We start from the raw sequence: 11,639 nt of genomic DNA, 5'->3' as shown, positions 1-11,639 counted from the left end.
TTTTTCTCGACATTCCACTATAAGGTTTATTGAAAACAGAGCTGTGCATGTATTTATAACATAGTGTTTTTATGTTACCGTAAACGATAATGAGTGCTGGTACCTACTTGTACAGTGACGAACCGAACCGATTCCGATCAAACAACATCGATACCAATATCGGCATAAACAATTTGCAGTCGACATAAAATACATATCAATATCCTTTTGTGCATATCACTACCTTTTTTTTATTATTATTCTTTCAATTTCTATAACAAATGCTGATACCGTAACAATTTAACCGAATTCCCACCACTTCTCACACACGAAATCCGACTAGCTTATATATAAAATAGAATAATAAGACAAAAAATAAACATCTCCCTCTGGAATATTTTTTAAATAGTACAAGAAAAAATCTAGGACAAGTTGCAATAATAAGCCGTCTTGAATTCATCATCAATCAATCACCATTAGTGCCAGTTGCAATGCACAGACTACACATGCTATTTACTTCAATACCACCGTTGTTCATACTATACTATACTGGCTTCAATCCACAAAGATTCCCGTTTCAATCCACTCCACGGGAAATTCAGGTAACATACAAACCTGCAAACGGCCGTTTTATACGCAAACTGCCATTTGAAATAAATTCAGAGGGCTATGATTTAACGTAAAGTACTGAAAACGGCCGTGTGATCAACCTCAAACGGCCGTTCAACGTTACGCATAATCTGCAGTTTTGTTTTTGCATTTGAATTCATTTCTTTCACTTGAAAATTGAGATTTATAGCTTGTTGAATGAATGAAATCTCTGCTGAATTGTGAAATTTTACTGTTTTTTTATGGATCAGCCAGCCAGTACAACTATGAGAAACTATCATTGAGGTCAACGTTGACTATTCAGGACTAGTGGAGTTGATTGGTGAAATTGCTTGGAAACAGCAAGGATAGTTGAAGATATTTGGTAATTCCTGTTAGAGGTTGGTTTCCCAGTTTTGGTCAACGGAAGTCAAAGCAGGTTTTTGTCCAAACCGGTATCCAAGTGGAAAAGGATCGGTTTGGTTCCTAACCGGTTCTTGTCAAACTGTTTTCAAATTTCAATACTGGTTTTGGTTCCCGAACTGGTTTTTTTGTGGACATCTAATCCTAGTCCCATGTCTGATTGTAAAACCATGTCCCATGCATGTTTCAATACCCGTTGAGTATTGGGTATATTTGTTAGTTTGTTAGAAATTATCTGTTGGGATTTCCAAAAACATTTCTTACTATATTAATTATTATATAATATATAACATTATTACCTAAGAAGCTTAGAAATACAAACACTAAAAATTAGTGAATTTGTAAACTATGCTGTTGCCAAGGACAAAAAAAAAAAAAAAAAAAAGTAAACTGTCAAAATGGTCCTTGAGGTTTGTTCACTTTTGTCACTTTAATCCAAAGCTCAAACTTTTTAAACATGGGTCTGTGTAGTTTCAATTTTGTTGTCATTTTCATCCAAAATCAAAATATATATGGTCAGATTTTTAGTTAACATCCAACTTTTTTGTCTTTTTCCTTCATTGCCTTTTTAATGAAGGGCGAAATGATCAAATTTTTTAATTTGTTATAATAAAACGTAAAAAGACCATTTTGCCCTTCATTAAAAGGGGGGAAAGACAAAAAAAAAAAAAAAACAAACTAGATAGTAACTGAAAAATCCGACCAGATTTTGATTTTGGATGAAAATGGCAACAAAATTGAAACAACATGGACCAAGATTTAAAATGTTTGAGTTTTGGACTAAAATGGCAATAGTGACCAAATCTCAGGGACCATTTTGGCAGTTTACTCAATAAAAAATAAAAAGTTTAAGGGTATGGTTCAAGTAAACGGGTATGTTTGTTTCTGGTAATCAGCTGGGTATCACCTAATACAATACCCGAGTACCCATCCCAGTGGCAGCTTTGATGGTGTGCGAGGAGGACCTCTACACAAGGCCCGTGATTTCGAGGGGCACGCGATTTAAAAAAATCCGATATATATATGTTATTTATTTTAAATAATAAACACATACCAATTCCTATAAAGTCCATTTACAAATCATTTTTTATGGTTTAGAATTTAACCCACTTGACATTAGGTTTATTGCGCCCAATACTAATTTGATTTTTTTTAAATAATAATAAAACATTACGGAATGGCACATTTTTTTCAAGCTCGAACATGGTATGTGAATTATCAGAGACGCCTCTAACCCATCCTGAATGTTTCGGGCAAACCCTTCCGTTTACGTAGCTTTATGATCATCATCTTTTTAATTTATAATTCTGTTTGTAGTTTCTTTTATTATGGCCACTGAAAAGGATATGGAGCAAACAGAAACCACTGTTGATGAGATAGGAGCTCCACTGATAGCTCAAGATGGTAAGAGCAAAGAGGATAATTTCATGGTTTACTTAAGTACATTTGTTGCAGTTTGTGGTTCCTTTGCTTTTGGATCATGTGTAAGTAATAATGATTACAGATCATCTTTTTCAAATAGTATATTATGAAGAACTGTGTTCGGATCATGACGGTTTCTTGATGCTAACCATAATATGATTGCGCAACTTTGACATTGCAGGCTGGTTACTCGTCTCCTACGCAGTCTGCTATCAGAGAAGATTTAAATCTGTCGCTTGCAGAGGTTAGTTTAAGCGACGGGCACATAATCCTGCAGGTTTTTGTATATGTTTGACATGATTTTCGGTTGCATAGCCGCAAAACAAACACAATTTTGAAGATTTCAGATCAAACAACATGAATTAAGAAAAAAAACAAGTAAATGAAAATTAGTGTTGTTATGATCATTAATGATGATAGGAACTAATAACAAAACAAAACCAAACGGAATAGGGGTGTTCATTATTCGGTTTGAATCCAGTTACTCTGAAAACCAAACTGAATTACAAATTTGGTTTTTTAAACCGAAACCGAATTGGTAATTTGGTTTTCGGTTTCACAAAATTTGAATTCTGTTCAACTCGAATAAATGAATAATCCAAATAAACCGAATAATCAAAATAAAGGTTATTTAAGTTTTGCATTTAGCCTGATCCAATTACACTTTGTCCCAATCTTATTTAGCCCAACTCAATCCACTAACATATAATGGTAAAAAGAAAATAAAGAGTTAAATGCCATTTAGTCCTTGTGGTTTGGGCTATTTTGCCAATTTAGTCCAAAGGTTTCATTTTTCGCCTGTGGGTCCAAAAAGGTTCACCGTTGCAATTTTAGTCCACTGGTCTAACTTCATCCATTTTTTCTGCTAACGAAAAGGGTAGTTCGGTCATTTTATATGGCCGAATTACCCTTCTAGTTAACAGAATTGCATATAAAATGACCGAATTGCCCTTCTCGTTGACAAAAAAATGGATGAAGTAAACTCAGTGGACTAAAATGGCAACGGTGAAACCTTTTTGGACCAACATGCGAAAAATGAAACATTTGGACTAAACTGGCAAAATGACTCAAACCACAGGGACTAAAATGGCATTTAACTCAAAAATAAAAAAACTAGAAAAAAGTTATTTGGTTATTCAGTCAAAACAAGACCGAATTCGAATTCTGCTTTTGGTTTACTTTTGAGCTACCTGAATTCGGTTTGGTTTCAACCGAAAGAATCTTCAAACCGGATAAACTGAACTGATAAACACCCCAACTTCGCGAGTTAAAATCTGAATTCAAGTCATCACAATTAGATATAGGACCACTAATTAAATTAAAACTGTAATATATAAACCTTTGTTGTCTTTTTTGGCTCATTACAAGAATTTTGTGCAATGATTTGAGGACCTCTATTGTCTTTCTTACTAGTACTCCTTGTTTGGATCAATACTAACATTCGGGGCAATGATTGGCGCGGTTGCAAGTGGACCCATGGCCGATTTCTTCGGTCGCAAAGGGGTTAGTTAATAACATTTTCCACATCATCACCAATTCACCATAACCTTTGTCACACAATAACAACTTGACAATGCAAACAGGCATTGAGAATATCAACCGCTTTCTGTACCGTAGGGTGGCTAGCAATCTACTTTGCTCAGGTACATAACTTTTTGGTAAAATATTTAATCAAGGAAACGTACTTAAAGTTGAATTTATATGATCAAATAACTTTTTTTTTTGTTATATATAGGGGCCTCTGCCTTTGGACGTTGGAAGACTAGCAACAGGATTTGGGATGGGTGTGTTTTCCTATGTGGTACGTTAGTCTGACACGCGTCCCCCTATGCTCGGTCCGCCCCTGCTGATACGTATATGTAATGTTTTGATATGTAAGGTACCTGTGTTCATAGCTGAAATAGCGCCAAAGAGTTTAAGAGGTGCATTAACAGCGGCAAATCAGGTTTCAGTCACATTATATTATGAAATTTGTGCATTTAAGAAGTTGGTATAAGAAATATTTGAGATGTCTCTAAGCTATTCTCTATTTTGCAGCTTATGATATGTACAGGAGTGTCGGTTGCGTTTATTATAGGAACGGTGCTGACGTGGCGGATCTTGGCTTTGACAGGTTTAAACAAATAATCTAACCCATGTTTGTTTACTACTTCTTTTAAAAGGCGTGCATGATACATGAGGCGACTTGGAAAGCATCTTAGAGGCTTGAGCGGAACCTTATGTACCTCGGGGTCAAAATTGGTTAAATGTAGAGTTTGTAGGAGACTAATATGTAAAATCAACCAAAAGGGATAAAAAAAAAAGGATTTTTATGAAAGGTTTACTCGATTAAAAAAAGGAAAATCGGATATAAATAATCCCAACTCTTACCTATTGGCCGACAACTGTCCCAACTTTTAACCTAATTTCTGCCAACGAGCTTTTTTTATCTAAGGTCTAACCCAGTTATTTGCTAAAGTAGACTGCTTATGTGGCAAAAAAGTTAAAAGGTTTTATGACGTGGATTGCTTGTGTGTGTGGCAAAAAGTCAAACTATTGTTGATGTGGACTGCTTAGACCGTGGGGTATGGTGGGGCGGGGGTTTGGGGCATGGGTTGACACGTGGAATTCGAGCCCTTCCGCTAGTGAGTGACGTGTCCATGGGGTATGGCGGGCCGTGGCTAGCCCGCGTGGCTTGGCAGGTTTATTAAAATAAAAAAAAAACAAAAATTAAAAAATACACACAACATTTAAAAAAAAAAAGCCTAAAATTTTATTAAATTCCTAAAAATTACAAAATTCTACAAAAAAAAAAGGATTACAAAAAAAAAAAAAAAAAAAAAAAAAAACCTAGAGTGTTAGGTAGATTTCGAAAAGGGCGAGCTTGTCGAACGGCTTCCGCTCCTTTCCCCGGAACTTGATGTTGGCCACCGCCACCCGGTCTTCGTGACTTATCTCACCGCCTGGGACGCTGTCGTAGTAGGCTTTAAAATGATCGAGCTTCGGTCGTAGCTCGCTCCATTTGTGTTGGCACGCGTTTAAATTGTGCCGGTCGTTTCCCACGTTATGCCGGTAGCTAGCAAAAGCTTCCGGCCAGTAACGGGTCTCACCGGGTTGGCGGCCCTTCATTGCGTCAACGACGCTCGTGACAAGAGCTAGCTCTTCCTCGTGTGTCCAAGAGGCCATCGATCAAGTGTGTGTGGGTAACGGGTTGGATCAAGTGTGTTTGGATTGGGGTAGCGGTGGACAGCCGGTGGGGTTGGGGGTTATATATATAGCGATGTGGACAGTTGGGTGGGTGAACCGCTTGGCTTGGCCAAACGGTTATAATTTGAATTTTAAATGTAGCCCGCTATGACCTAGCCAACAAGCGAATAGGAACCGGCCACGTAGGACCGCTAGGCATGCCCAATGACCGGTCTTAAACTCCCGCCCCTTGGGCCACACCCAAACCCAAGCCCACCCGGGGTGGTGGCTTGGGCGTTTTCAGCCAACCCACGCCCCATACCCCACAGTCTTATGTGCAGTGCAGGGGCGTAGGGTAGAAGGGGTCGCGGGGCGGGGGGGGGGGGGGGGTCGCTTAGTAGTGTTATGTATGTAGCTTTCGTATAGAAATTTTTGGGTATATACGGTTTCGACCCCCCAGTTCTATAGAAATTTTTGGGTATATACGTTTTCGACCTCCCCCCCCCTCCCCCGGTCGGAAATCTCAAGCTTCGCCAATGCTTATGTGGCAAAAAAGTTAAAGGTTTATGACATGGATTGCTTGTGAGGAAAAAAGTCAAACTATTGATGATGTAGACTGCTTATGTGGTGAGGTTTTGTTGGTGTGGACTGCTGATGTGGCAGTCCACATCAACACAAACTAACTGGGTTAACCCGTAGTTAGTTGGTAGAAAATAGGTTAAAAGTTGGGACTGTCATAAAACATTTGATTAGATGGGATTGTTGCCGGCCAAAGTTAATAGTTGGGACTATCTAAATCTAATTTTCCTTAAAAATAGTTGATAAGTAAGACAGATGAGATAGACGCGGTTTCATGTTGTAAATAAAGCTTAGTTGGTTTAGAGAAACGTCTCGTGGATGTAATGCGCCTCACGCCCCAGCTTTTGGGACCTAAATGCCTCGTAGTACCTCACGCTTTTTTTTAACCAAGGGCATACTAGGGATTTTCTTGCCAACTAATTTCATTATTATTAACAAAAAGAAAATATGAATAAATCTTGTTATGTGACAAATTCCGGTGAATTTGTTGCAGGTTTGATACCTTGTGCGGTTCTACTAGTGGGGCTGTTTTTTGTTCCAGAATCTCCTAGATGGCTGGTAAGGTTTTGTAAAAAAAAAAAAAAAATGAAGTACTATGATGTTAGTTATTTTTATAAAAAGCTTCTAGAAGTTATATTTTGGTATGCATGCAGGCTAAGATAGGAAAACATAAGGAGTTTGAAGCTGCCCTGAGAAAACTTAGAGGAAAGGATGCCGATATATCCGAGGAGGCATACGAAATCCAGGTTCACATTTTTTTTTAAAAAAAAAATATTCACTGCAAAAAATTACATAAAAATTTGTGGGTATTGATGGTGTGTTGCAACTGTTTATAGGATTATATAGAAACGCTACAAAAGCTTCCTAAAGCCAAACTATTCGACTTGTTTCAAAGAAGATATTTGCGATCGGTCACTGTAAGCTTATCTTATAAATCTTGTTGATCATGTCGTTTAGATGATGATTCTGGCATTTTCATGATTCTAGTGTAATTTTTTTTTTTTTTTTTTTTTTTTTTTGCATTTATATTGTGAAGATTGGAGTTGGACTAATGGTCTGTCAACAATTTGGAGGAATCAACGGAATCTGTTTCTATACAAGCAGTATCTTTGAGTCTGCAGGTTTAGATTATAAATTTACTGTATGGAGTAGAGGTGGCAAAATTGGGCGGGTCGGAAAGGTTGGGTCATGGGTCAAACGGGTTTAGCAAAAGTCAAAACGGGTTGGGTTGGGTTGGGTTAGAATGATAAGTGTATACATGTTTATGTCCTTTTTTATGAATGCTAATAAGTTTTGAACCATTTGACCTGTTCAGGATTTCCTGCTGATATTGGAACAATAATCTACGCTGTTCTTCAGGTTATACTGAAGTTCTATTAAAATTGTTTTCAATCTCGAACCATCTATCTACGCAAATTACGCGTTATGAAGTGTTTAGCTATGCTTTTCATTTTTATTTTATTTTTTGCAGGTCATCATTACTGCCTTAAATGCACTCTTTGTAGACAAAGCCGGTCGAAAGCCATTATTACTGGTAAAGTTTAGTGTTCTTTTCTGTAAAAGTAAATGCGAAAATATATGAATATATTACAAAAATAGGGGAACGCTCAATATATACAGGAAGAAATCCAAGGAAAACGGCCTATAGCGGGCCATCGGGCCATAAACTAATAGACTGCTACAATATATACAAACAGCATTGCCAACAATACATTATAATCTTTTTGTGGTTTTTTTATTGATTCATGGCCTTCGTTTTAAATACAAATTTATTTTCAAGGTTTCAGGAGCCGGATTGGTCATCGGTTGTTTATTAACAGCAATTTCATTCTACTTGAAGGTAATCTTAAGACTTGAAAACCATCCCAAAACAAACTTAATTTTTGATTCAACACGTAGTTTACAGGAATGATGATAAAAAATAAATCTTGTGAACTAATATAAATGCCACTAGTAGTTTGTAACTTTGTATTGATTACTAATGGTTGTAAATTGGTCGATTTGGGTGATATTTTATCTCTATCGGGTCAAACGAGTAAAATCAAGACAAATTAGATTTGATATAAAGTGGGTCGAAAGTCTCCTAAAGCGTATTTTTAACGCATAAAACCTTATAAATAGTTTTATTAAAAAAATTGGATTATTATTGAAATAGCATAATGTTTTTTTATCTTATTTGACACACTAAATATTTATTAAAAAAAAGTTTGCGTTTTTGAAAATAAATAAAAGGTGTTTTGGTTCAACACAACCTGACACGACCCGTTCGTACTATACAAAATTACTTGTTTTGACCCGTTACCCATCTTAATTGATATTTTGCATTAGTTTTCGGATGGATGAGTATTTTGTTGGCTTTGATCACTTATAATGTTCGTTGTCTAACGGTCATTTTGTGCACCAGACTTATAAAATAGGACTAGAGGCAGCACCCGCACTAGCTGTAACTGGAATACTGGTAAATATACATCGTTTACAAAAACGACCTATGAATTAATATAATACTCATTTAAATTTTCGTGAATGCAGTTGTATATAGCTTCATTCTCTGCAGGCATGGGAGCAGTTCCATGGATTATAATGTCCGAGGTACATACATTATCATCAATACAATTTTCTATTTAGGTACCTGTCATATTGTAGGCAGTGGCGGATCTTGCCCGTTGAACGTGCCAGGGCCGAAAGACACGGGCACTAAAAAAAGCCCGGGCCAAACATAGTATATATAAAAAATTTCGATCGAAATGCACTACGGCCGAAAAACTTGCCTGGGCCGTGGCCCTGCCATAGCCCTTCTAAGAACCGCCCCTGATTGTAGAATGACGGGTCAAAACGGGCTCAGGGCAAAAGGCTATGGTTATGGAAACACTTGACTTTAGGGGTGTTCACGGTTGGGTGTGGCCAGTTTTGATGAAATTTCTAGGCCGAACCAACCACGAACTACTGTTTTAGGAAACAACAAACCAAACCGACCGGGTTGGGGGTGGACCGGACTGTCCAGTTTTAAGGGTCTGATGGTTTTGTTCAGGAGGTTTTAGATGATTTTATTTTCTTCATTCGAAAATTTTTAAAATGATAAAAATGGTCCTTGTATATAACACATACATAATGACATATTCCAAAAATGAATATTTAAATAAATAAAAAGGCTAAACAGCCGATTCGGCATGCACAGTTGGTTCCAAATTCTAAACCAGAGCTTTAGATAGCAAACCGAAGCTAATGAATCATAACCGGCCGACCTGCTTCGGTTTGGACCGTTCCTGTTTTATCTTAATGTTTTAGCAATTGACCACTCAACAATTAATCATGACCAAAAATGAGCCATTTTGACATTACTATATGTAGATATTCCCTATCAACATCAAGGGGGCAGCTGGAAGCCTAGCAACACTTACAAACTGGTTTGGTGCATGGCTTATATCATTCACTTTCAATTTTCTCTTAAGCTGGAGTTCTTATGGTAATTATAACTTCCGAAACTCGGGTATTCTTAACGTTAAATGAATTAGCGCGTCTCATACATGCTGTTTCAGGCACTTTCCTCGTATATGCGGCTATAAACTTAGCCGGTATTCTGTTTATTATCGTGATGGTTCCTGAAACAAAAGGAAGAACTTTGGAACAGATTCAAGCAGCCATTAATGCTTGATTTACCACAATCTATCTCCATGGTATGTATCTCTCTTATCGTCTCACGTATAGTATACGTATACATACAGTAGCAAGCTCAAATATCTATGAATATGGTTGGAATTATACGGTCAAAACGGGTTTGGGCTGTCTTGCTAACACTTTTTATCGGTTTTTTAAACGCTAAATGTGTTAAGTGTGATTACAAAAACAATATTAGTACAATTATAATCTAATCTTTAAGTAAAATGATTTAGAAAGTTGTATGCATTAGATATAGACTTTGAAGGCTTTCGAGCAATTTGACTTGTTTCCCTTTTAGCTAACGTAGAGAGTCCCCCTAAAAATTGACATAACCAAACCGTTTTGAGTCTAGTGTTACTGTTAGCGCTTTGAATGGAACTTTTTTTTTTATTTTCGAAATCTATAGTTTGTATACATTTTTTTAATAATATAGATTGTTTATGAATATAATATGTGTACATAACCCCATATTGAACAGTTGGTTTGTTTGATACCATTGGTTCCAAATTCGAAACCGTCAGCCCAACCATTAAACCACCAACCTGCGTGAACCAAACTGTATAAATCTCAAGCCGGTCAACTTCCTTCAATTTAAGTGTATTCAGTAACTTTCAAGTGTTTTTACCCGTATTATAATTATAATTAAATATAAAGTTACTTTATTGTTTAAATTAATTCAGGGTGCCAAAATGTGAAGATTGCAAGGTACAGCAAGAAATAGAGAATCTTCAAATTATTGACACCATGTGTTGTACTGGAGTTGATTTATTTTCTGGCACAATTTGTAATTCTAGTTTATTGTTATTGTGTTTTAAATCCATGTTTCATTCAACTTTATGTAATAATTCTGGTTTTATTTAACATTTTTTTTTAAATTCAACTATATTTTTAGTAGAACACTTTATGCCGATTAATATTTCTCGATAAAACGTTAAGTAACGGGTTGCGTATGAACATATGGTTTCGTTTTTTTATGAAATGTTGAAGATTGATCTTGCTTTGTCTAACTTGACCTGACGTGTGCGCGACTATACATATTTTTACAATGAAATTACACACGATTTGGTTTTAAATTTATAAAAGTGATTATTACTTTTACATCAAAACACACACGAAAGAGGCAAGTGTACCCCGTCATATATATAGTAAAGTATTGGTAAGAACCAAGTATCGATCCAAGGAAATGGGCGGAGAAATAATACTAGACCTTTGTCACTAAACTACCGGTAAAAGCATAAGTTGTTTAATTTTTAATAAACTAAAGTAAGCATAAACAAATACTTATAAAACATAGTAGATTTCAAATACTAAAATAGATAAATAGCCTTGCTTAATACACAACCAAAGCATGTCAACTAAGTCGGTTTTGGCACGAGAAGCATTCGGTCAATTTTCCATTTTTAAGACAATTAGTATCCCTTTCGGGAATCCTAACATGACAATCATTCAGAAAGCTAAAACGATAAACACATTTTAACCACCTAAAATTGTTCTTTAACGTGCAATTGATAAATGTCTATGAAAATCTCTTAAAAATAAGTTAGTCATCCGTTAGGAGTTTTCTAACCTCACTTAAACAAGGAAAGCGACACCGATAAACACAATGCAACCACCGAGACAAGCATAAACTAGATTAAATCACAACCGAATTCATTTTACAAATCTTGCACATAAATTCACCAAGATAGCAATTTTGGCCTAAACTACTAACTTAAGCTAACAAATCATGGCAAGAATTCATAACAACACCATTTAACCCGTTAAGGTCCTTACGTGACGGCAAGCTTTCTTGATTAACAATAATTACATTTTATTAAACCACTAAC

The 11,639-nt window shown here is 36.2% G+C and overlaps 1 protein-coding gene across 4 annotated transcripts; it reads left to right on the top strand.

Moving 5' to 3' along the window:
* Positions 1-421: 421 nt before the first annotated feature.
* LOC110890382 (sugar transporter ERD6-like 7) lies at positions 422-10,710 on the top strand. 4 transcript variants are annotated; one of them, XR_004873122.1, is made up of 21 exons: positions 422-581; positions 840-968; positions 2,308-2,474; positions 2,594-2,656; positions 3,826-3,915; positions 3,996-4,055; positions 4,148-4,213; positions 4,292-4,357; positions 4,450-4,525; positions 6,650-6,714; positions 6,810-6,902; positions 6,993-7,073; positions 7,193-7,277; positions 7,472-7,515; positions 7,628-7,690; positions 7,944-7,996; positions 8,561-8,614; positions 8,686-8,745; positions 9,505-9,619; positions 9,693-9,830; positions 10,494-10,710. XR_004873122.1 is itself a non-coding variant. In XM_022137982.2 (21 exons), exons 3-20 carry the CDS (start codon positions 2,319-2,321, stop codon positions 9,806-9,808), a joined length of 1,413 nt encoding a protein of 470 aa, XP_021993674.1. In that variant the 5' UTR covers positions 422-581; positions 840-952; positions 2,308-2,318; the 3' UTR covers positions 9,809-9,830; positions 10,494-10,710. The 4 variants fall into 4 exon arrangements, 3 of the variants coding, with proteins under 3 accessions (XP_021993674.1, XP_021993673.1, XP_021993675.1); XM_022137982.2 differs by having other exon boundaries at positions 840-952; positions 7,937-7,996; XM_022137981.2 differs by having other exon boundaries at positions 7,937-7,996.
* Positions 10,711-11,639: the final 929 nt, after the last annotated feature.

This window comes from Helianthus annuus, chromosome 11 (genome assembly GCF_002127325.2).
Source record: "Helianthus annuus cultivar XRQ/B chromosome 11, HanXRQr2.0-SUNRISE, whole genome shotgun sequence".
Lineage (NCBI taxonomy): Eukaryota > Viridiplantae > Streptophyta > Magnoliopsida > Asterales > Asteraceae > Helianthus > Helianthus annuus.
Note: the sequence above shows the minus strand (reverse complement) of the source record. Positions and strands in the feature narration are given on the sequence as shown.